This window comes from Babylonia areolata, chromosome 21, assembly GCF_041734735.1.
Source record: "Babylonia areolata isolate BAREFJ2019XMU chromosome 21, ASM4173473v1, whole genome shotgun sequence".
In the NCBI taxonomy this organism is placed as follows: Eukaryota; Metazoa; Mollusca; class Gastropoda; order Neogastropoda; family Buccinidae; genus Babylonia; species Babylonia areolata.
The window spans coordinates 54,989,034-55,015,035 of NC_134896.1; the positions used below are offsets into that span (position 1 = coordinate 54,989,034).

Below are 26,002 nucleotides of genomic sequence, written 5' to 3' on the forward strand. Positions count from 1 at the left end.
CATGGGCAACTTGCCCACGGCTGGGTAGGGACCCATGGGTAAGCCACAGGTCCGTGGGCAAAGTCAACGTGGTATTCACAACACAATTTGCAACCCAAGGGCAGCTACCCATCACCTATTTTTAAACTGCGAGGGATTCCCCCTTGTGGGCATGCGCGCTGAACTATGGGCATGCGCGCTGAACAAATTGCAATCTCTTCCTGTCGAAAGCGAAAATGTTGAACAAAGTATCACTGAACGAGTCGAGTGGAGAGAAGAATAGGAAAAGAAATTGGACCCACGAGGAAACTATGGTACTGCTGGAGAAAATCCTCGAAAATAAACGTGTGATTGTTTCATCGCTTTCTCCGGACATTACGGCAAAAAAGAAAGCCGAAGCGTGGGAAGCGATCGCGAGCTGTGTCAGCGAGGCGTCGATCAGTTTTCATGGTCGAACCACGAAAGAGGTGCGTGAAAAATTTCACGGGTTAAAAAAAAAATATCGAAAGCGTCAACAGCAAAGGAACCAAACTGGAGCAGGAGCAGTACCCCCAGACACCTACGACCATCTCATCGAGATGATTATTGGGAAGGATTCCCATTTGATTGATGGACTCAAAAAAAGTAAGTGGCCAATGTTATGTTTATTTAATATTTGCGCGTGCTTAATTACAAGTTAAAGTTTTCAACTTAGTTTAAGTTTTGTGCGTGGCATGAGTGTCACTGGGTGTGTGTGTGTTGAGTACAGTTTTAATCAATGTATGCTCTTGAAATTTGATATCGATTTAGTTGCCAGCAGTCGACTTACATTCAGAGTGGAATCGCAGAATGAGAATGAGAATCTGAATTTGTTTCATTACAAGTATTTGTGCAAGAGTCTAGATGCTAGCAATGGTTTGCGAAGAAACCGAAGGGCTTTCCCCCAAAATTTGGATTAGAGTTAGAGATGGGGAGCTACCTACACTGTCCTTATCCTGTTATGTTTTCTTTCAGTTATTTAATTCATGTTTAGTCAATTGTGCAAATTATGTATAATCTGAAATGTGTGTGTGTGTGTGTTTGAGAATGTGTGTGTGTGTGTGCGCATCAGTCCAAGTGTGTTGGTGTGATTAATTTTTTTTCTTGTGTGTGTATGTAGATGAACTTTATATGAGGAGGTTCACGATGGCTTTCGTTTTCCAACATTGTTAATGTGTGTGTGCTTCTCTCTCGGTATATACTTTTATATATAGTTTATAAGGCGCCTGTTGTCCTTTGAGCCCTAATGAAGCACGGAAACAAAGACAAAAATTTAGCATGACAAAACCACACATTTTACCTTAACCACAAACACTTTTTATGTGGCCCTGCATGTTTAACATATTTCTTACATTTTATACTAGTTATTCATTTAATGACTGAGTGCCAATGCTCAAGGCTTTATTACATTGAGTTCATGTAATAGTTACTAAGCGTTGTATTAATTTCATATTACTAGTATCATTAGTTTTAAATTATTATTTGCAGTGAGGCAGCCACTTTCACTTTATTACAATTCTCCCTTTATAAAAAGGAGATACAGTTACGATGGGAATGAGGCGGCACATTGTGTGTTCATCTCAGTATGTGTGTAAACAAAAAGATGTCACATTGCACTGAAAAATCTACAGAACTGATTGCTGTATAACAAGGAGAGGCAAGGTAAAGTCATTTTCCACAAGCAAGGAAGCATATGGTGCATTCTATTGACTAATGTAATAATTATGTAACAATAATTGCTCCGAAAATTTGGCTGGTTTATTTTTAGTGTGTAATTGTAAGTCTGATTAACAAGTTTTTACACTAACACTAGTGTTAAATTTAGCTATATACGTTACTATGTGTTCATTGACAAGAGCCAAGAAGTTCTTGGTATTGAGGATGGGATGCGTGTGTGTGTTTCACTTTCATTAACAGTTTCAACAATGGTTATGCATGTTGATAATATTTCAGATGATGTTGGTGAGGTCATTTTTTTCCACAACGCTGAGTCAACATCTCTGTTGGCAGTGGCACCCTCTACAACTGCATGCCAGAATAAAGAAGCCACAGGTGATTACAACTCCATCATTTATGAGATGATATGCAGTTTATATCTGAGTACAGTGGAGGTATCATTATGACATAATCCTGAAACTGTTATTTGTGATGAGTTTCAACAAAGTGGCATCACTGTAATGAGATAAATCCATGTTTCAACATATATATACATACACTCTGCCACAAATGCTAAAAAAAAAATCATGACTGTGCATAATATATGCTTGACTTATGCAGTGACCCAATGTGCGTTTATTATCCTTTGGCATGCATTTCTTCACATTAACACAAACAAGTAAACTTGAAACACAAGAGTTAAAAAATTCAGCAATTTATTCAGTCCTCATAAACATAAGTGCAGAAATATGTGGTGGTATACAATGTTGTTTTATTGAAAAACAAATACACATATAATTCTTTAAACAGAATATTGGTTTTCATCACTATTCCTACCAGTAAACATACACACACAGTAGCACAATCAAACTAGGGTGATTTGAAATCAGTTACCTTATTTTGTAACATGAAGTGGGGGCATCATAACATTCAAGCAGTATTCACTGACAAGAGCAAAGAAGTTCTTGGTATTGAGGATGGGATGTGTGTGTTTCACTTTCATTAACACTTTCAACAATGATTAAGAAAGATGTTTTCCCCAATATGTCATTGTAAAAAAAATAAAATCATTATTAGTGTCATTTGTATCATTGATATTACTTGTTTGATTGTGTAAATTATATAGATCACTCAATTTTTTGTTTGTTTTGTTTTAAATGGTCCTATTGTTTTACAATGTAAGTAGATCATTCAATACTACAGGCCAAAAACATAATAATATACCATTTTAGACCTCCTTGTAATATTTTCTCTCTGCATGATAATCATGCAACGGCTGGCTCCCCTCAGCCCCCCCCCCCCCCCCACCCCCCCCCCTCTCTCTCTCTCTTCTCTCTCCTTTAAATTCAGAATGTGATTTGTGCACAGTTCTACTTCTACACTTTGTCATGGGGCTAATTATTATCAGCTTGTTTAATTCATATATTTATATGATGAACCACTTTGACAGTAGTACAAAGTAGGTAGTTCTAGAAGAAAGCTGTATGGCTAGCTTAAAGTGCCTGGTGCATATAACCATCACATGAACTGCAAGTACAACATATATTACTTACAACTGACATTTTGTGTAAAAAAATGTACATGAGTACTCAACAAATTTTCTCAGTATCATCTATACATTGGTCATATTTCTAAAGTTACTTTATAATCAAGGAATTTTTCTTTTTCAGGGGATGTCGGCGAGACTTTTGTTAAGGGAGCAACACATCAGTTGGCAGTGGCAACTTCTACAGCAGCCTGCCAGAATGACAAATCCGCAGGTGATTGAAACTTCTGCTGAACATTTCATTTTCATTGCAATTTCTTCTGATGTTGGCCCAACATTTTAATTTTATGAGTCTTGTAAAAACCACCTTAATTTTTTTCTTTAATCACTTGTTGGTTATCATCATCATTTTTATGGATGGGCAGGGCTCGTACCACTATCACCCACCTACCCTACAATCCTTAACTCTGTACACAACAAAACCGCATATGTGCAAATTAAAAAAAAAAAGGGCAAAGATACAAGTGTATGCACACAATCAGGCTCAAATTTGAAGTATCAAGTATTATTAACAATACAACTATGAAATAATTGTGACATTGCAATAACCAAAGACACAAACAAATAAAACAAAAAACTTGTGCCAGATGCTTAATACTTTTCTTTCATTACCGCCAACATTCAAAGGAACAGACTATGAGAAAAATGTTAATTTATCTTCAGCTTTACTGAGCCCTTTCTAAATCTCAAATGTCCTGGTTCAGTCAAGGATACAGATTTCTCATTTCACCACTTTTGGGGCATGGAGGATACAATTATAGAAAACAAAATTGAAACACACATCATCATTATGAACAGCAAAAATAGAAACTAAATAAACATTAACAAAGCAGTGTGCAAACACTACAATACTTCATACAACTTTGTTGAATTTTATAAATTTACTGCGATATTCTCACAAATGTACAACTGACGACTTTCTTTTCCAGGAAAAAGTGATGCAGTGCATCGGCTTCCAGCAACTGACGCTTATGCATGTACTGGGGTCACTGGCAGCCTTGAAGAACCTTCATTCTGCACACTCCCCTCCTCAGGTACATTTCTTGAAGTAACATGTTGTATAACATTAGCAATAATTATTTGATGCCAATAGCCGGATAAAAAAAACAACCCTGCAGGCGACTGTCGTTTTTTTTAGCCTGGTTGACTTAAGGATATATTGGTAAAGGAAGCGTAGAGTATAACGAAGTCAAATAGTGTCATTCAAGCTTTGGACTTCCATAGCATGTACATATCCTATTTCTCATCATTTTATATCAGCAGTAGCTAAATCTGTGCCGCTTTACATGCTCTGTTGAGATTGTAAGCTCAGGTTTGATATTTCCTCAGGCAAAAAAAAAAAAAAAAAAAATTGAAAGAAAAATTGGTGTGGCTATGGTAACCCAACCTACCCTAATTTTTAAGGCTAACCCAAACCTTTCATATGAAAACACACACACACACACACACACACACACACACACAAAATGAAATAAGATGAAATCGGAACCGGAAAGGTTGTGACAGGCGTTAGTACAGTGAAACATGCAACACACTGGGTGGTGTTGAAAATCAGCACTGGGCGATTCTGCTAGAGCCCACATCCTCCGGGTCCCCCTTTTTTCTGACCAACCTGCCCCCCCCCTCCCTCTATCATGTCTCACTTTGTCCTGAAAAAAGAAAGTTGTTTCCAACAAACCTACCCTATGGTTCTTTTGTTATTTTTCTCCATGTTACCATGACCACTGATTTTGTTAGTTTTTTTTTTGTTTTTTTTCGTTAACCGTAACCCTAACCTAACATTTCTTCAGTGGGTTGCCTCCCAAGGGCTTGAAATCGAATCTGCCTGTGGACTGTGACATGTGGTATTGTGCGATGCATTCCATGGATGTGCGAGTTGAAAGGTCATGATGAGCGTTGAGGGAGTCAACACTAAACAAGCAAAAATAAAGGTAAAGTCGGTCCATATTGTATTTTTTCTGCTTTTTTTTTAAATTTGAAAGATGCAGGTGTTACGTGTATGGTCCTTTTCATTTGTCTCACAGGTGCTGTTCCTGCTGATGGTACCTCGTACATCGTCGTTGACACGGTGAACGTTGAGATGCCTCCAGTTGTTGCAGAGAGTGTGCAGTGCCCAGACAGGCCTGTGACGCCTCTGCCATCATCTCCGCTGCACTGCTCATCCGCCACCAAGAAACGCCGGGCTGAAAGCAAGCGAATGGAAGTGAACAAAAGGAGAAAACTAAATGATTCAGCAGAAAGATCTGCTATCACAGAATATTATCAAATGCAGATTGAAAAAGAGAAGGGGGCAGAAGAAAGGGAAATACGAAAAGAAGAAAGAGAAGCAGAGAGACAAAGACAAAGAGAAGAAAGAGAAGCAGAGAGGGAAAGACAAAGGGAAGAGAGGGAAGCGGAGAGGGAAAGACAAAGAGAAGAAAGGGAAGTGGAGAGGGAAAGACAAAGGGAAGAAAGAGCAAATGACAGACATCATCAGCTGATGGAAATGGGTGCTAGAATTCTTGCTGCTTGCACTGAAATACTAAAACAGAATGTTCTGAAGTGAGGGAAATAAGAAAAGAAAATAGCCAGGAAATGTAAGGATCATAAATAGGCAATTAAATTGGTTTTCAGAAATTAGCTGTGACAATATATCACAAAATGCCAGTTGTGCTTTGAAACTTCAACATCTTTTTGTGCAAAAGTTTTTTTGAACATGTTTGAATTATTGCTAGCTAGTTCTGTTCTAAAGGGAACTAAACATGAAAACAGTATTTATTTCTTTTCATAATAATTTTCATACTCAAATCTAATTTTGCTACTCAACTTAGTTGAGATCAAACCGATTCTTTAGCTTTGGAATAGTTTTCATTGTTTGTGTGAGTGGGGGAGACATGTGAATGTGTATACATACTATTGGAGAAACAGGAAAACAATCCTAGAAACTCAAATTTTCACGCGTCTCTGATTTTTCAACTGTGACAACTGACTGACGCCTTGTTCACACAGATTGCAATTGCTTCCCACGCTTGGTTTTTTGTTTGTTGTTTTTGATTTTTGTTTTGTTTAAAATTTTTTGGCTTTTGTTTGTTTTTTGTTTCTTTACTTAGTGTCTGGAGAAAGTGATCCAAGAATCATGTGTTTGTTTTGTGGATTTTCTCTAGGAGTTCCTTGTATTTCATGAATGACAATGTATGCCTTTCCTGGCATTTGTGATTTTCAAACCTAGTCAACTTCATGTCCGATTACATGTGCAATTGTGGGTTATGTGGTATTTGTGTGAGTATGAGGGGTATGTGCGTGTACAGTATGAGAGACAGAAAGATAAACCTAGACAGTGATATCTTGTGAAAGAAATTGAAGTGAAATTATATTCCTTTTCTAGTCATTTTTTAATTTTCAAAACTAGTGTATTTTATTCCTATAATTGTGCATGTGGTATTTGTGTGAGAGTAGGGTGTATGTGTCTGTAGTGTGTGTTTGAAAAAGAGAGCTAGTTTGTTATGACCTGAAAAAAATTGAACCTGATCAGCTGTTGTGCTTGTGGTTTTGAATTTTCACAGGTCAATTTATTTTATTACCTTTGTGGGGAATTTCTCCTAAACAGTATTATCAATGGGAAATAAATTTGAAACATTCAATGTATGATTGCTTCAAGATGGTGGATTGATTATCATGTGCATGGTGTCAGTTCTCTACCTTTCCTAATTCTTTTCTTCTCTAAAATACATGCAATTTTCAAACTTTTCTTCATTTTCCGAACTTCACCTACTTTCTTTCGTGATCCCAGTTATCTTCATTTAAGATAAAATAAATATCAACGTGAGCTTTGTCCGTTTTCATGTCAGTGAGCAAATACAACACATAACTAGACGTCCATTTTGTTGCTAAAACTGGAGTAAGAACTGGATACAAAGAAAAAAAACTAACCTCAGTGACGAAAGCCACCATTGATGATTCTGTCCCTCTCCGCCTTTCCTGCAGCAAGACGTACACGTTCATTGGCCTGGAGATTTCGTTGTGGCTCTGGCACTGGCGGATCATCATTATCATTATCTTCATCATCATCATCGCTGTCAGGGTCTGGCAGGTTCAGGGACCTTGCTCGATTGTGTAACATGAGGCACACAATGATGATGTCACAGGCTTTCTCAGGGGCCACACGCAGCTTTCGCAGGCAATGCCATCGCTTCTTGGCGATGCCAATTGTGCGTTCGACGGTGGATCTTGTGGAACTGTGTCTGTTGTTGTAGTCTTGTTGCTGTTGGTTTCTGGGGTTGAGCACTGGAGTAAGCAGCCAATTGCGTAGCATATAACCACTGTCACCCAGGATGTATCCTCTGACTGGTCTAGCTGCTCCTTCAAAGGCAACAAAAAGGCCCGATTCCCGGAGCACTCTGGCATCGTGCACACTGCCAGGCCACCTTGCAGATATGGCAGTGAACATGAGGTCTGCATTGGAAACCACCTGTGGACATATGGAACCCAGATTCTATAAACGGAAATACCAAGCCATATAAATGTACTCTCATGTATTCACTTTGCAACAAAAGAGAAAAAACCAATGACATTGTAATGCTTGAATCAACACTAATCACACATAACATGTAAATATTACTGTCACAACTTAACAGCTGCTGGTAGAGCAGTAGCTGCACGATGTAATACTTCCAAGTTTTTTACTCATGAATTATTTTTAAAAAATGATAAGGTTCAACATCACCATCTATTATTAAGTAGCCATTTAATTTATACTGACAGAAATTAAATCATCTTCAATTCACATCGTATCAATTTTGTCCAAATTTCCCACCCCATTCATATCCTTTTTTTTTTCTTTAAGCAATTTTTTTATTCACCCTCTCAAATACATCACTTGTAAAATATGTATTCATTCATGAGCACAATAACACATGTACATAATGCAGAAAGTGAATAAATCTTTGCCAGGAGGGTGTTTTTTTTTTTAATGAAAAAACCCCCAAATACTATTCTTGCAAAAAGAATAATTCTATGAAGAAAAGAAAAACAACAGGAAATAAATTGAGACAAAAATAGACCAAAAATAGGGGAATGTGTACATATAGTATGACATATTATTGATTAACCGCTTATGTATCTGCATAAATTACACACACACACACACACACACACACGCCTCGGTCACACACACAGGTTTCACTCACACTCGCAGGCAGTGTACCATGCAGCATACACAACATACTCATGTCACACACACACACGCACACACACATACACACACATGCAATGTACCATGCAAGATACACAGCACAACACACACACGCACACACATGAGAGATAGATAGATAGACAGACAGATATAGATATATATACACACAACTACACACATGCAATGCACCATGCACCACGTACGACACACACACACACACACACACACACACACTAAAATACACACACACACACACACACACACACTCACACACACACCACAGGCTGACGGGACAGGTAATAAAAACTTTGTTTTTTAAATGAATCACTTACCATCACATTGATGGAATGAGTATTCCTCCTGTTCACATACTCGTGTTCATTGATCACAGGAGCTTGGATCTCCACGTGTGTCCCATCCACACACCCCACAACATGGGGAAATCCTGCGATTTCGCGGAATTTCCTTTTCTGTGTCTCTGCCTCCTCTTGATTTGGGAAGTGAACCCAGTGTGCAACATGTCTGAGAAGAGCATTTGTCACTGCAGAAATGGTGCGAGAGGCTGTCGGTTGGCTGACATTAAACAGTTCAGCACACACGTCTTGAAAGCTGCCACTGGCGTAAAAACGTAGTGTCAAACACACTTGTAGAGAAGGAGGCAGACATCCCAGTCGATTCGGATGATGAAGGTCGTTTTCGACATCGTCCACAATTTGTAAAATGTCTGCTCGCCGAAAACGATATTTTGAATAAATTTCCACGTCATCAAAATTATCCAGAGGGTTAATTCTATCTCTGAACACTCTGTTCCTCCGCAAAGCACGCCTATTTCTCCTCTCCAGCAACAACAACAAACCCGGGTCCGCCATTTTTAACCACGACAGGGCAAAGTTGCCCACGGGGGGGAGGAGCGGTAAATCTGCCCACGGTTAGGGAGGAGTGGCGGGCGGTAATTTTCATCATGAATCCCAGGGTAGCGCTACCCATGGGCAGTTTACCTCCCGTGGGCAACTTTGCCCTCGGCTGGGCGATTTGCCCATGGGTAGACCGGGCCATGAATACGGCCCCTGTCTGGAACAGTTTACCTCATGATCGCCACTCTCTTTCGTTTCCATCTTCTAAAACTGGTTTGAAAACTTATCTTTTTTGAAAACGCCTATGCATGGACTTTCCATCCCTTTCCAGTGACATTCAGGTACAAGCCATGCAAACTGTGTGTGTGTGTGTGTGTGTGTGTGTGTGTGTGTGTGTGTGTGATTAAGTAATGTAAGAGGCATAGTCTTTGAATCTGTTTTATGCTATTGAGCGTTAAATCTTTTTTTTTCTTTTTTTTTTGCCTACTTCCTTTTGTAAGTTATTGTGAATGTGTACAGATGTTTAGTGTTTATTGTAAAGCGCTTTAAGCTCCCTTTCAGGAAGGAAAGCTCTGAACAAGTATCCATTATCATCACTAATGTTATCGTTATGCAAGTATTATTAATATATCGTTATTATTATGATAATATTATTACCATTATTAAGGCACCCCATTCCATACTCTGTATTCTGTGGATCCACATCTATTTCTTGCTTGTGTGTGTGTGTGCGTGGGTGAGCATGCAGGCACACAGAGAAGTGACTGACCATGTGCAGTGTGTGTTCTCAGGGATCTGGATGAGGGACATCCGCATGAAGACCAACCTGGCTATCGCCCAGCTGAACAAGCTGCTGAAGACCATGATTAGCAAGAAACTGGTCAAGGCCGTCCAGTGTGTCAGCGTGAGTGGGCTTCACTTCTGCCTGTAAAAAAAAAAAAAAAAAAAAAAATGTATATATATATATATATTTATACATATTATTCACTCGGTCCCTTCAGCACATACAAAACTCTGCTGCCCGACTTGTTCTCGGAAGGAAAAGATCTGAGCACATCACTCCTCTTTTGCAACATCTCCATTGGCTCCCTGTCTCACACAGAATAAAGTAAGATCAGTACTCTGTCATAAATGTATTCACAAATCTGCCCCTTCCTATCTATGTGGCTGCCTTCACCTCTACACCCCATCTCGCTCTCTATGATCAGCTTCGGACCCACTCTGTTTACGCATACCCAGAATTAAATACTCCACTGTCAGCTGCCGTTCTTTCTCAGTCTCTGGACCTTGTGATTGGAATGAACTTCCTCTTTCGCTTCGTCAGGTCTCCGCACTCAGCTCTTTCAAGTCTGGCCTTAAAACCCATCTCTTTCCATGATAGCCTCCCTTCCCCTGCCTCTTCAGTTTCTCCAGTTTATAGAGTTGTGCATGCCCGTGAATGACTGGTTTTGGGGTGCTTTGATTTGTCTCTGCACAAGATTCCAATCATTATTATTATTATTGTTATTCAGTTTTTTGCTATCCCATCATCTGCAGACATTTCAAGCTTTGGGGTTACGCTGCTGGTCAGGGCATCTGCTTATAGCAGATGTGGTATAGTGTATGATGATTTGTCCGAACGTAGTAACACCTCCTTGAGTAAGTGAACTGAACTGGGGAAACATTATCTAAAAGTAAAGGTATGAAAATGATGGTCATGGATTAATTTTATCAGTCACAGGGGCACTTTCAGGCACTTCTGAAATTCACCGAAGTTTGTATCATGGTACACTGAAGAGGGGTTGGGGGTGGGGAAGCAACCCACTGAGAGGAAAAATGTACTCTATGCGCATGTGAATGAAAAATGTACTTTATGCGCATATGAATGAATAAGTGTGAGTGAGTATGTGTGTGTTTGTGTGTGTGTGTGTGTGTGTGTTTGATTTCTTGTGTGTGTGTTTGATTCTTTTGTGAGTGTGTATGTGTGTGTGTGTGTGTGTGATTTCTTTACTTAAGATAAAAGATTTTTCTTTAAATATGATATTTGATGATGGGATAAAAAAATTAAAAAAAAACCCACCAAAAACACTGGAGAGGGAAGATACACTCAAAGAATGTGTGTGTGTGTGTGTAAATGCATGTGTGTGTGTTTGTGTGTGTGTGTGTGTGTAAATGCATGTGTGTGTGTGTGTGTATGCAGGTGTGTGTCTTCATCTCTCTCTTTTCTTTGCGTGGCACTGCAGGCGGCCAGAAAGAAGGTGTACATGCTGTTTGAGCTGGAGCCTGACAGCTCCGTGACCGGCGGCACGTGGTACAGTGGTGAGACATTTGACCATGAGTTTGCCGACGTCCTCAACCAGCAGTGTTTCCGCTTCCTGGAGAAGAAGGTGGGGGGGGGGGGGGGGGGTCGGGGGGGGGGGTGTGTACTGAACTTGTGGTTGATTAAAGTGATAAAATTATACTACTACTACTTATAATCAAGTGATTTCATTTAGCAAGCAATCTCGAAGTGTGGCTCTGATGTCTTGGAGAAGAATGTCGGGGTGTGCTCTGAGTTTGTGGCTGATAATACTGCAAGTAATAATGATGATATGGTACTTGTAATAATGTGATTTCATTTAGCAAGTCATATCTAAATATGGCTCTTGAGTGCTTTACAAAACCAGCATGTGTTTCCGTGTCTTGGAGAAGAATGTGGGGTAATGCATTGAGTTTTGTGGCTGATATACTGATGTTCATAATGATAATATAATACTTGCAGTGATATGATTTCATGTAGCACCTAATCTCTAAATACAGCTCTGAATGTTTTACAAAACCGGCAGCGCTTCCATGTCTTTGAGAAGAAGTTGTGTGTGTGCAACTGAGTTTGTGGCTGATAATACTGCTACTGATAATGATAGTTATAATAATGATAATAATAATAATAATGATAACAATACATGTGATAATGTGAATTTATTTAGCACTTAATATGATCTCTAAATGCAGCTCTGAGAGCTTTACAAAACCAGCAGTACTTTCGCGTCTTCGAAAAGTGTGTTTGTGTGTGTGTGTGTGTGTGTGTGCTGAGTTTGTGGCGAATTATAATAATAGTGATAATAATTACAGTAATAATGATAATAAGAGTAATACTGTGATATAGCACAGAATCTCTAACTAGGGCTCCAAGTGCTTTAGGAAACCAGCAGTGGGGAAGAAGGCGGATGTACCCACTGAGTTTGTGGGCTGATAATGATATTGACAGTAATCATGTGAATTCATGTAGCACAGTATCTCAAAACAGGGGTCTGGGCGCTTTACAATCGCCAAAGACGTGGAACAAGCTCCCTGATAACCTTCGTCATTCTCATTCCCTCACATCTTTTAAATCTCGTCTCTAAACTCACCTTTTCCCTCAGCAGTAAGTTCAATTGTGGCAGGTCCACTTCCTTTGCGTTAGCTGTGCTTGACTATGTGTATATACATATGTATGTGTACATAACTACATGCATGTATATGAATGTGTATTGTGTGCGCGTGCGTTTATGTAAGTTTGTGCCTGCCTCTGTGTGCGTATGTGTTAGGGTGGCTGTTAGATACACATGTATTGTTAAAATGTATGTACGCAGTGTGTGTGTGTGCGTGTGTGTGTGTGTGTGTGTGTAGTCATATTTTGGTGTTTATATGTAACATAGATGTAATGTTTTATGTTAACAAAGCGTTTTTGTAAAGCACCTAGAGCAGATTTCTGGATAGTGTGCTATATAAGTATCCATTATTATTATTATTATTATTACAAATGCACGTAAAAGCCCACTCGTGTACATACGAATGACCATGGGAGTTGCAGTCCGCGAACGAAGAAGAAGGAGGAGAAAGTGAAGGTGGTGATTGATGGGCGCAATAGCTGAGTGGTTAAAGTGTTGGACTGTCAATCTGAGGGTCCCGGGTTCGAATCACGGGGACGGCGCCTGGTGGGTAAAGGGGTGGAGATTTTTACGATCTCCCAGGTCAACATATGTGCAGACCTGCCAGTGCCTGAACCCCCTTCGTGTGTATATGCAAGCAGAAGATTGAAAAACGCATGTGAAAGATCCTGTAATCCATGTCAGCGTTCGGTGGGTTATGGAAACAAGAACATACCCAGCATGCACACCCCCGGAAACGGAGTATGGCTGCCTACATGGCGGGGTAAAAACGGTCATACACGTAAAAGCCCACTCGTGTGCATACGAGTGAACGTGGGAGTTGCAGCCCACGAACGCAGAAGAAGAAGAAGGAGAAGGTGGTGACAGGCGAGTGGTGGTTGTCGTGCAGGCTGCAGTGGCGAAGGAAAGGTTCAGCGACAACGATCCCCTGTCGCAGTACAACGCGGGCCTGGCCAGCGCTAAGGAGGTCCACGACCACATCACACAGCTTGGCATCAGTGCTGTGAGTCACAGCGTTTTGTGTGTGTGTGCCACAAGGTTCTGTGCCTTGTGTTCTTCTGTGTTTGTCCTTTGTCTTGTTACACCTCTTTTTGACTCACTTGTGTAAACAAAGTGAGTCTATGTTTTAACCCGGTGTTCGGTTGTCTGTGTGTGTGTGTGTCCGTGGTAAACTTTAACATTGACATTTTCTCTGCAAATACTTTGTCAGTTGACACCAAATTTGGCATAAAAATAGGAAAAATTCAGTTCTTTCCAGTCATCTTGTTTAAAACAATATTGCACCTCTGGGATGGGCACAAAAAAAATAAAAAAGAAGCCTAATTATATGCAAACTGCATTTACTGTTATATTTATATTTTGTGTATTCTCTAAACTTGGCACTTTGACCTCGTATTCTGACACAACAACAAGAGGAGTCATTATTATCATTTTTTGTTCAAACAGGAACTTCTTTTGCTAAGCATGGAATTTTTATTTATTTTGCAAACGTTTTGGTGCAGATAGTAAAAAAGGGAAATTACTCTGTAATTAATGCTAGGGGACCTAATTTATCACAAGTGAGTCTTGAAGGCCTTGCCTCTCTTGTTTTTTCCTGTTATGCAGTAAGTTAATGTGATGTACCGCCACTGTTTAGTAATATTAAGTTTTGTGCATTGTAAAAAAACCAAAACAATTTGAATGAATATAAATATTTTGGTGAAAAAAAAAAAAAAGTAATAGAGGGACAGGTTGTGTGGGATGATGGAATCCTTTGCACTGTTTTTGTCACTGTCACAGGTAAAGCTGTCAGTGCTGTGTGGGATGATGGAATCCTTTGCACTGTTTTTGTCACTGTCACAGGTAAAGCTGTCAGTGCTTGGTGGGATGACGGAATCCTTTGCACTGTTTTTGTCACTGTCACAGGTAAAGCTGTCAGTGCTGTGTGGGATGATGGAATCCTTTGCACTGTTTTTGTCACTGTCACAGGTAAAGCTGTCAGTGCTGTGTCTGATGATGGAATCCTTTGCACTGTTTTTGTCACTGTCACAGGTAAAGCTGTCAGTGCTGTGTCTGATGATGGAATCCTTTGCACTGTTTTTGTCACTGTCACAGGTGAAGCTGTCAGTGCTGTGTGGGATGATGGAATCCTTTGCACTGTTTTTGTCACTGTCACAGGTAAAGCTGTCAGTGCTGTGTGGGATGATGGAATCCTTTGCACTGTTTTTGTCACTGTCACAGGTAAAGCTGTCAGTGCTGTGTCAGATGATGGAATCCTTTGCACTGTTTTTGTCACTGTCACAGGTAAAGCTGTCAGTGCTGTGTGGGATGATGGAATCCTTTGCACTGTTTTTGTCACTGTCACAGGTGAAGCTGTCGATGAAGGACATTGTTGACGTCCTGCGCACGTTGGTGTACGACGGGAAGGCCAAGGAGGTGTCCACAGTGTCCACAGGGTCTGCACAGGACGAGGGTGACAAGATGTATCGGGTGGCACGGCCACTGATCCAGACCACGGGACTCATGAGAGTGCCCTGCGGCTATTGTCCGGTCAGTCAGTAGTGCTATTGTCCAGTCAGTCAGTAGTGCTATTGTCCGGTCAGTCAGTAGTTGATGTTGCCTCAGTTTTAAAGTGCCCTGCGGCTATTGTCCGGTCAGTCAGTAGTTGATGTTGCCTCAGTTTTAAAGTGCCCTGCGGCTATTGTCCGGTCAGTCAGTAGTTGATGTTGCCTCAGTTTTAAGGTGCCCTGCGGCTATTGTCCGGTCAGTCAGTAGTTGATGTTGCCTCAGTTTTAAAGTGCCCTGCGGCTATTGTCCGGTCAGTCAGTAGTTGATGTTGCCTCAGTTTTAAAGTGCCCTGCGGCTATTGTCCGGTCAGTCAGTAGTTGATGTTGCCTCAGTTTTAAAGTGCCCTGCGGCTATTGTCCGGTCAGTCAGTAGTTGATGTTGCCTCAGTTTTAAAGTGCCCTGCGGCTATTGTCCGGTCAGTCAGTAGCTGATGTTGCCTCAGTTTTAAAGTGCCCTGCGGCTATTGTCCGGTCAGTCAGTAGTTGATGTTGCCTCAGTTTTAAAGTGCCCTGCGGCTATTGTCCGGTCAGTCAGTAGTTGATGTTGCCTCAGTTTTAAGGTGCCCTGCAGCTATTGTCCGGTCAGTCAGTAGTTGATGTTGCCTCAGTTTTAAAGTGCCCTGCGGCTATTGTCCGGTCAGTCAGTAGTTGATGTTGCCTCAGTTTTAAAGTGCCCTGCGGCTATTGTCCGGTCAGTCAGTAGTTGATGTTGCCTCAGTTTTAAAGTGCCCTGCGGCTATTGTCCGGTCAGTCAGTAGTTGATGTTGCCTACTTTTAAAGTGCCCTGCGGCTATTGTCCGGTCAGTCAGTAGTTGATGTTGCCTCAGTTTAAAAGTATCCTATGTAATGCTGTATGGTCAGTTAGTGGTTGATGTCGCCTCAGTTTAAAAGTGCCCTTAGGCTATTGTCCAGTCAGTACTATATTAGTTGATGTTGCCTCAGTTTTAAAGTGCCCTGCGGCTATTGTCCGGTCAGTCAGTAGTTGATGTTGCCTCAGTTTTAAAGTGCCCTGCGGCTATTGTCCGGTCAGTCAGTAGTTGATGTTGCCTCAGTTTAAAAGTATCCTATGTAATGCTGTATGGTCAGTTAGTGGTTGATGTCGCCTCAGTTTAAAAGTGCCCTTAGGCTATTGTCCAGTCAGTACTATATTAGTTGATGTTGCCTCAGTTTAAAAGTGCTGTATGGCTATTGTCCGGTCAGTTAGTAGTTGTTGGTTCAGTTTAAAAGTAGCCTTTGTAATGGAATCTGGTCAGTTAGTAGTTGATGTTGGTTCAGTTTAAAAGTAGCCTTTGTAATGGTATATGGTCAGTTAGTAGCTGATGTTGGTTCAGTTTAAAAGTAGCCTTTGTAATGGTATCTGGTCAGTTAGTAGTTGATGTTGGTTCAGTTTAAAAGTAGCCTTTGTAATGGAATCTGGTCAGTTAGTAGTTGATGTTGGTTCAGTTTAAAAGTAACCTTTGTAATGGTATCTGGTCAGTTAGTAGTTGATGTTGGTTCAGTTTAAAAGTAGCCTTTGTAATGGTATCTGGTCAGTTAGTAGTTGATGTTGGTTCAGTTTAAAAGTGCCCTGCAACTACTGTCCGGTCAGTCAGTAATTGATATTGCTTCAGTTTAAAAGTACCCTATGTAATGTTGTCCGGTCAATTAGTAGTTGATGTTGTTTCAGTTTAAAAGCACCTATGCAATGTACTGTATTTTACGTACTGCAAGGCGCTTTGCATTATAAGACACGTCCACTAAATTTTAAAGAATTAGCAATTTAAACAATACATAAGGCACAACACAGCATAGCAGCATATTCTAAGGTGCACATCAGAATGACAGATAAAAAACTGACCATGATAGGGTCAGTTACTGTCACTGCCATGGCCATGACATGTCATTGTCCTGACGTCATCATTGGAACTCTGTGCATGTTGCGTCAGTTCCATGACATGTCATTGTCCTGACGTCATCATCGGAACTCTGTGCATGTTGCGTCAGTTCCATGACATGTCATTGTCCTGACATCATCATCGGAACTCTGCATGTTGCGTCAGGTCCATGACATGTCATTGTCCTGAAATCATCATCGGAACTCTGTGCATGTTGCGTCAGGTCCATGACATGTCATTGTCCTGACATCATCATCGGAACTCTGTGCATGTTGCGTCAGTTCCATGACATGTCATTGTCATGACGTCATCATCGGAACTCTGTGCATGTTGCGTCAGGTCCATGACATGTCATTGTCCTGACATCATCATCGGAACTCTGTGCATGTTGCGTCAGGTCCATGACATGTCATTGTCCTGACATCATCATCGTCAGGTCCTCGCTTCTCTGCTCTGTCAGTCTCTGCCTTCTGGAATCCGTCCTGTCCACGCTGCCCCGAGTTAGATGTTCGTCACTTGTTTTTAATCTGATTTATTTGAAGGTTATGTTTGTGTTCATCGCTACAAACTCCGTACGGATTCTGAGGTCAACCTTAGTGTGGTCCTGATTCACAACAGTTTTGGCAGATTCTAACCATACCTCAGGCGCACTGTGTTACAAGGCACATGGACTGAGCTTGAAGGGAAAAAGTACAGCCTTACAAAAAAATTATACAAATAATGAGGTTAGGAGATATGATTAACAAACAGTAAAGAGTGGTAACTCTCTCCATTACATAAGGTACACAGTTTCAAGTCAGTGATGCTTACGCTACCGATTCAGCTAGCACACAGGTAAATAAAAGGTACATTGGAACAAACCCAGACACTTCCTCAAAAAAAGGAGGCATCGGGCCTGTCCTTATACCAGTCATTTGACATGTGCACACAGCAGCAAAGACAGAAGAAATGTGCGAACACAAATTAGCTTTTATTCAAGACTGGCATAGCCTCTTTAATCCTGAATAAGCCACACAGAACACATGGACAATACAGAACAAATACATGGTTGCCTCGGTAGTTTATCCACTGGAAATTATACAAATAATGAGGGGCCAGGAGACGATATGATTAACAAACGGTAAAGAGTGGTAACTCTCTCCATTACACAAGGTACACAACTTCAAGTTGAAGTTGTGTACCTTGTGTAATGGAGAGAGTTACCACTCTTTACTGTTTGTTAATTACAGCCTTACAGTCTGTAAAATATGGTATCCTGCCGGGCCGTTCCATCTCTTACCCCTTGACGGTTCCGCTGTCTATTTATATATTGTGTACATTATTTTAGTTGTGTTCTTTGTGATTTGATTAGTCAGTATTTTCAGGTTTACTTGGACGCTCGTGTCAGTTGATACGGTTGATGATGGTAACCATACCAAATAAAGTGGATCTAGGGGAGGCAGGGACCTGTCTAATACTATGATCACACCACCAGACAAAAGTTAAGATGGGCAGCAGGAATACCACATTTTTTTATGTTTTGTGTCTGTGATTTGAAAAACGCAACATGTTGACAGAGTTTGCTGCTTAACCCGGTTGTGTGAACCATGCACCCTGTGACTTGGGTCCCATTTCTGCCCTTTATATTCTGATGATTGTGGTGTTGCAGTGAGGAGGGTCCCATTTTCCCCATTCATATTTCAATGATTGTGATGTTGCACTGATAAGTGTCCCATTTTCCCCATTCATATTTCAATGATTGTGATGTTGCACTGATAAGTGTCCCATTTTCCCCATTTATATTTCAATGATTGTGGTGTTGCAATCATAAGTGTCCCATTTTCCCATTAATATTTCAATGATTGTGATGTTGCAATGATGAGGGTCCCATTTTCCCCATTTATATTTCAATGATTGTGATGTTGCACTGATAAGCGTCCCATTTTCCCCATTTATATTTCAGTGATTGTGATGTTGCAGTGAGGAGTGTCCCATTTTCCCCATTTATATTTCAATGATTGTGATGTTGCAATGATAAGCGTCCCATTTTCCCCATTTATATTTCAATGATTGTGATGTTGCCATGACAAGCGTCCCATTTTCCCATTTATATTTCAATGATTGTGGTGTTGCAGTTGATAGATTAGTGCTGTATTTCCCCAGTTACAGTTCAATGATTGTTGTGTTGCAATGACAAGGGTGCCATTCTCCCTATTTATATTCTAAAGATTGTGATGTTGCAGTGACGAGTGTCCCATTTTCCCCCAGTCATATTTTGATGACTGCGGTGTTTCAGTGACGAGGGCGCCATTCCCGCCATTTACATTTCGAATGATTGTGGTGTTGCAGTTGATCGACGAGTGCCGTGACGAAGGTCCCATTTCCCCTCGGACCTGCAGCTACATGAAGGAGTGGATGGAGAAAGTGGACTTCTGACGACACTCACACACCATAGTTTTTTTTTCAAGCTGGTTAAGACAGGAGACGTCGTGGCAGGACTCGTTCCAGTGCTCAGAGCTCAAGCACCTGTTTCAGCGTGGTGCTTTGTCCTTTGGAAAGGCACCTGTCTCGGCTTTTCCTCACTCCACCTCAGGAGATTCAGTTTCAGTTTCAGTAGCTGAAGGAGGCGTCACTGCGTTCGGATAAATCCATATAAATAAATAAATAAATAGATAAATCCATATAAATAAATAAATAAATAGATAAATCCATGTAAATAAATGAATAGATAAACCCATCTGCCAAGCAGATGCCTGACCAGCTGCGGAACCCAATGTGCTTAGTCAGGTCTTGAGAAAGAAAAATTTTTTTTTTAAATTAAAATAAAATAAATAAATCAATAAATACATAAAAAAGAACTACTACTATTAATAATAATATGTATAAGGCGCAGAAACTTGATGAAGTCAACTATAAGCGTACAAAAAAAAATAATAATAAAATAAGATTAAAAAATAAATAGATATATAAATAAATAACTAAATAACTAACTAACTAAATAATAATAATATAATTAAAAATAAATAAATAAATAATAATAATAATACGGGAGACACGTAGGGTTGGTGAAAGGAACGGGTGTGTCGTGCTCAAAACGTGTTCAGTTCCTGTGGATGTGTGACTGGCTCTTCTGAGTGTGGTGTGGTGTGTGTGCGAGATGTGTTCATCACTTGTTGAGGCTCTGGTGCAACTGATGTTCACTTTACTGGCTGTGAGTGAGATATGTATGGTGTGTGCAGGAATAATTATGTTTTGCCTATGTGGATAGTTGTGTGAGTGAGATAATTATGTGAAATATGTGTTGACTGTGTGGATAGCAGTTAGTGTGAGTGTGATTGGAATAATTATGTGTTGCCTATGTTGATAGCTGTGTGAGTGAGATAATTATGTAAAATATGTGTTGACTGTGTGGATAGGAGGAGTCACTGCGAGTGAGATGCGTGGAATTTGTCTTGGCCATGTGGGTAGCAGTTTAGTGTGAGTGTGACTGGAATAACGATGTGTTGCCTGTGTTGATAGTTGTTCATGTGGGTGAGATATGTGGAATATGTGATGACTGTGTGGATAGCTGTCACTTTGAGTGGGATATGTGCACTGGCGTACTTTTGTTCCGAGTCTGATGTGTGCTGGATATAATTATATTGAATAAATGTCGACAAGCAGTTTTCTGGTGGGTGTGTGTGTGTGAGCGCTCACCTTTTTTTATTATTAGGTTTGAGTTGTAATTTCTTCAGTGTGTCCTTGCACCAATGCTAAGGGATTCTGTCCCTCTTCCCTTTAACTCTCTCCATACGAACGGCGAAAGAGACGACGTTAACAGCGTTTCTCCCCAATTACCACCATCAAAATATTACAAGTGGAAGGCTCTTACACTAAAGAGGTGAATGTTGACAAAGAATACCACAATTCTGACGACGGAAGCTAAAGGTTGGGTCATTCAGACACCCACTGGACATCCGAGGGGTCTGTGTAGAGGAGAAGAGAGGACTGGCCGTACTGAGTGAGTTAACTCGGAAACAAAAAGAGAACCCATGATAACATAAAGACAAAAAGTGTATTGAAATGCTTTTTGTCACGACACATTTCCCTGTACCGTTCAGGCAGATCTGCAAGGGAGAGTATACCACAGTGCAACACCGCTCTTTTTTTTTTTTTTTTTTTTTTCTGTCTTCAACTGTCTCTCACAAAGTGGATTTTCAAACAGAACTTTGCCAGGGACAGACCCTTTCTTTGCACAGTTTATCATCTCATCCAAGAACAGCCTTCTTTCAAGTTAACTGGCCAGTCTATAACAGCCTTCTTTCAAGTTAACTGACCAGTCTATAACAGCCTTCTTTCAAGTTAACTGACCAGTCTATAACGGCCTTCTTTCAAGTTAACTGACCAGTCTATAAGTATAACAGTCTTCTTTCAAGTTAACTGACCAGTCTATAAGTATAACAGTCTTCTTTCAAGTTAACTGACCAGTCTGTAACGGCCTTCTTTCAAGTTAAATGACCAGTCTAAAACAGCCTTCTTTCAAGTTAACTGGCCAGTCTATCACAGCCTTCTTTCAAGTAAACTGACCAGTAAAACAGCCTTCTTTCAAGTTAACTGGCCAGTCTATAACAGCCTTCTTTCAAGTAAACTGACCAGTAAAACAGCCTTCTTTCAAGTTAACTGACCAGTCTGTAACGGCCTTCTTTCAAGTTAACTGACCAGTCTATAACAGCCTTCTTTCAAGTTAACTGACCAGTCTATAACAGCCTTCTTTCAAGTTAACTGACCAGTCTGTAACGGCCTTCTTTCAAGTTAACTGACCAGTCTATAACAGCCTTCTTTCAAGTTAACTGACCAGTCTATCACAGCCTTCTTTCAAGTAAACTGACCAGTAAAACAGCCTTCTTTCAAGTTAACTGGCCAGTCTATCACAGCCTTCTTTCAAGTAAACTGACCAGTAAAACAGCCTTCTTTCAAGTTAACTGGCCAGTCTATAACAGCCTTCTTTCAAGTTAACTGACCAGTCTGTAACGGCCTTCTTTCAAGTTAACTGACCAGTCTGTAACAGCCTTCTCTTTCAAGTTAACTGACCAGTCTATAACAGCCTTCTCTTTCAAGTTAACTGACCAGTCTATAACAGCCTTCTTTCAAGTTAACTGACCAGTCTATAACAGCCTTCTTTCAAGTTAACTGACCAGTCTGTAACGGCCTTCTTTCAAGTTAACTGACCAGTCTATAACAGCCTTCTTTCAAGTTAACTGACCAGTCTATAACAGCCTTCTTTCAAGTTAACTGACCAGTATATAACAGCTTTCTTTCAGGTTAACTGACCAGTCTGTAACGGCCTTCTTTAAGTTAACTGGCAAGTCTATAACGGCCTTCTTTCAAGTTAACTGACCAGTCTGTAACAGCCTTCTTTCAAGTTAACTGACCAGTCTGTAACAGCCTTCTTTCAAGTTAACTGACCAGTCTGTAACAGCCTTCTTTCAAGTTAACTGACCAGTCTGTAACGGCCTTCTTTCAAGTTAACTGACCAGTCTGTAACAGCCTTCTTTCAAGTTAACTGACCAGTCTGTAACAGCCTTCTTTCAAGTTAACTTACCAGTCTATAACGGCCTTCTTTCAAGTTAACTGACCAGTCTGTAACAGCCTTCTTTCAAGTTAAATGACCAGTCTATAACAGCCTTCTTTCAAGTTAACTGACCAGTCTATAACAGCCTTCTTTCAAGTTAACTCCATTGCAACGGAGAAAAACCATCGATTATACAGCTCTCACTTGGCTGTTGGCTCCAACTGTAAGCTTATATCAATCTGATAAAAAAAAGAAAAGAAAAAAAAGCTGAACCACTGCCGCCCTCAAATTGAAACGGACAACCGCTGAGACAAAGATGTCCATTGACCAGTACCGACCGTACCAGAATGACCTACAAGGGGTTCCCGTCAATGTGTCGTAAAAACTGAACCAGTACACACATATGGCGTGAGGAGACATCACTTTCACAGCTGAGACGTGCCGCGCGATCTCTGTAGGGAAACTCCGGTATTCTTCTTCCATTGGAGATAAAAACAACTCTCTCTCTCTCTCTCTCTCTCTCTGTGGAAGTGTGTGTGTGTGTGTGTGTGTGACTCCATGTGTGTGTGTGTGTGTGTGTGTGTGTGACTCCATGTGTGTGTGTGCGTGACTCCGCGTGTGTGTGTGTGTGTGTGTGTTTCAGCATTTGTGCGTGTGTGTGCGCGCACGGGCGTGCGCGTGAAAGTGTGTGTGTATGGTGTATGCATGCGTGTGCGTGCATGCGTGTACATTTATGCGTGTGCGTGCGCGAGCGCGTGGGTGTATATGCATGTATGCTTGTGTATAGGTGTGTCTGAGTGTGTGTGTGTATGTGTGCGTGTGCGCGCGCGTGTGATTATCTCTCTGTGTGTATGTGTGTGTGTTTGTGTGTGTGTGTGTGTGGTATATATGTGTGCGTGGGTGACTGTGTATGTGTGTGTGTACGTGAGTGTGTGTTTATGTGTGTGTGTGTGTGTGTGTGTGTGTCTGTGTGTTTGTCTGTGTGTGTGTGTGTGTGTGTGTGTAAGTCTGCGTGTGTATAGGTGAGTGAGTGGATGAGTGAGTGTATGTGTGTGTGTGTGTGTGCGCGCTTGCTTGCTTGCTTGCATGCGTGCGTGCGTGCGTGATACTTTCCGCCCTGTCCACACGTGTTAAAACAAAGAGCCTACAAAGACCAGCAAACAGTGTCTTTGTTTCCAACACAGGACCGACAGTGAGCGTGTCATTGTCACCCGGCAGCGAGGTTCGTCCCCATGATCCCTGCTGAAAGGGGAAGTGTAAGGTTGCAGCACACATACATCAGTGAGTGTTCAGTGTTACAGAGGACCACAGAAAAAAAGAAAAGAAAAAAAAAGAAAAGAGAGAAAAGAGAGAAAAAAATTAACCAAACCAAAGCAAAAAAAAACAACAACAAAAAACAAAAAAACAACAACAAAAAACCCGAACACACCCACAACACTATCTTATGGGGTTAAACACACACACACACACCGCCTCCCCCCCCTCCCCCCCACATACACACCCACGCACACATACACACCGGCACACACACACATACACACCCACGCGCGCGCGCGCGCACGCACAAACACAATTGATAGCGGTCACACACACACACACACACACACGAACGAACGGTATGTCTCTTCACCATTATCAGTACTGAAAATAAATGACACCGTCCCTTCTTAACACGAAACTGCGATAAGGCACAGCTCACAGGTCATGACTATTCTGTCTGTCAGTCCGTCTGTCTGTCTGTCTGTCTGTCTGTCTCTCTAAAATACAGTGTATGTATACATACATACAGAGAGAGAGAGAGAGGACAACTGGGAAAAGACGATTCAAAATGAAAGAAAGAAAGAAAGAAAGCACAAGGCTTTCAAAGCACCATACAAAAAAAAGCAAGAGAAAAAAAAATGGGAAAAATAGAAGATGGGATTCCCCCCCAACACTCCCCCCCCCCCCCCCACACACACACAAAAAGGCACCACTGAACACCACCGAAGTGACTCAGCAGCAGTGCAGGGTCTCCTCTGGTGTGTGGCCTCCTGGCGCGACCTAACATCGACGGTTGGTTCCCTGTGGACTGCTGGCTCTGGGACTGCGACAGACGAACCCGGGTGTGGCCGTCGTGTATGGGGGGGGGGGGGGGGGGGGGGGGTCTCGGAATGAGTGACGTGGGAGTGATGCCAATGAAACGGTGCAGATGATGGGGCAGCAGCACAAAAAAAAGAAAAAAAAAGGAAAAAAAAAAAGGAGTGGATAGAAACAGTTTTTGTTTTTGTCAATAAAAAAAATAACAAGTACAGCTGACATCAACAGCAACAGCAGCAGCATCAGCAGCAGTAACAACAACAACAACAAGAAAAATAAGAATCCTTTCCCTGCATTTCTTTCTTCCTTCCCCCCCCCCCCCCCCCCCTCCCCCACTCCCTCCCTCTCCCTTACCGTGATTCTGTTGTGAATAACAACAGCGGCAGAAACAATAATAATAATAATAATAATGGTATTTATATAGCGCTGGATCTTGTGCAGAGACAAATCAAAGCGCTTTCGCACCAGTCATCCACACGCATGCATAACTCTAAAACTGGAGAAACTAAAGACAAGTGAAGAGGCAGGGAAGGGAGGCTATTTTGGGAAGAGGTGGGTTTTTAGGCCAGGCTTGAAAGAGTGTGGGGGAGGGAGTGTAGGGGGAGGGGGAGGGAGTGTGGTGGGGGGAGGGGGAGGGGGAGGGAAAAAAGAAATGCAGGGAAAGGATTCTTATTTTTCTGATGAACAGACTATAAATAAATAAACGAAGGAACCCTTCGCCATGTCACACCACTCCCCCTGTTTGACAGGGGGGGGGGGGGGGGGGAGGGCAAATGTACAAACTAAACTTGCACGCTTCAGAACAGATAAACTGATCCTTAATGTGGTGGCAACGCAGGCTTTCCAGGACTCAAAGGAATGAACGGAAATGCAGCTAGCGCTGGTGGAACAATTTCAAACTACCCTTCCCTCCACACCCCTGGTTTGTGTGTGTGTGCGTGCGTGTGCGTGCGTGTGTGTGTGTGTGTGTGTGTGTGTGTGTGTGTGTGTGCCCCGCCACCTCCCACCCCCTACCCCCCTCTCCCCTACCTGCTGTTTTTTGTGGAAGGGGGTTGGGGGGGGGGGGGTTGGGGGGCGGGGTCTCCAAATGTGGTGCAGCGTATACCGATCAGCCCGCACGCTTTCCCACACCTCCTTGAAACTGAAACTGAAAACTGAAACTGAAAACCACTGATGGGTTTTACCTTGGGGGGTCATTATGGGCTAGCTGCGCTTCACCCCCGGTTCTTCTTTTTTTTTTTTAAGCTAGTCAATCAAGATGAACACCCCCCCACCCCCACCCCCACCCCCACCCCCACCCCCACACACACCTAGTTAAATATATGTATTTGTATTTCTTTTTATCACAGCAGATTTCTCTGAGT

General features: G+C 41.5%; 2 protein-coding genes across 4 annotated transcripts in view; both read left to right on the top strand.

Annotated features, from left to right (window-relative positions):
- LOC143295832 (DNA-directed RNA polymerase III subunit RPC6-like) overlaps positions 1-20,662 on the top strand; it is a 40,167-nt gene extending 19,505 nt beyond the window's left edge. For both annotated transcript variants that reach the window (XM_076607476.1, XM_076607475.1), the window contains 5 exons: positions 10,015-10,127; positions 11,446-11,589; positions 13,502-13,615; positions 14,959-15,141; positions 19,361-20,662. In XM_076607476.1, coding sequence (XP_076463591.1) covers positions 10,015-10,127; positions 11,446-11,589; positions 13,502-13,615; positions 14,959-15,141; positions 19,361-19,447 — 641 coding nt within the window. In that variant the 3' untranslated portion in view covers positions 19,448-20,662. The remainder of the gene's footprint in view (positions 1-10,014; positions 10,128-11,445; positions 11,590-13,501; positions 13,616-14,958; positions 15,142-19,360) is intronic.
- On the top strand, positions 456-5,410 carry LOC143295834 (uncharacterized). Of its 2 annotated transcripts, XM_076607479.1 has the most exons (5): positions 456-603; positions 1,951-2,049; positions 3,324-3,413; positions 4,129-4,233; positions 5,224-5,410. In XM_076607479.1, exons 1-5 carry the CDS (start codon positions 589-591, stop codon positions 5,269-5,271), a joined length of 357 nt encoding a protein of 118 aa, XP_076463594.1. In that variant the 5' UTR covers positions 456-588; the 3' UTR covers positions 5,272-5,410. The 2 variants fall into 2 exon arrangements, with proteins under 2 accessions (XP_076463594.1, XP_076463593.1); XM_076607478.1 differs by lacking the exon at positions 456-603 and having other exon boundaries at positions 656-2,049.
- Positions 20,663-26,002: the final 5,340 nt, after the last annotated feature.

What these genes read in the sequence shown, in the direction of transcription:
- LOC143295834 (XM_076607478.1), top strand. Translation starts at nt 1,933, where the DNA reads ATGTTGATAATATTTCAGATGATGTTGGTGAGGTCATTTTTTTCCACA. An exon ending in CCAGAATAAAGAAGCCACAG is followed by an intron (nt 2,050 to 3,323) that starts GTGATTACAACT and finishes TTTCTTTTTCAG; the next exon opens with GGGATGTCGGCGAGACTTTT. An exon ending in CCAGAATGACAAATCCGCAG is followed by an intron (nt 3,414 to 4,128) that starts GTGATTGAAACT and finishes TTTCTTTTCCAG; the next exon opens with GAAAAAGTGATGCAGTGCAT.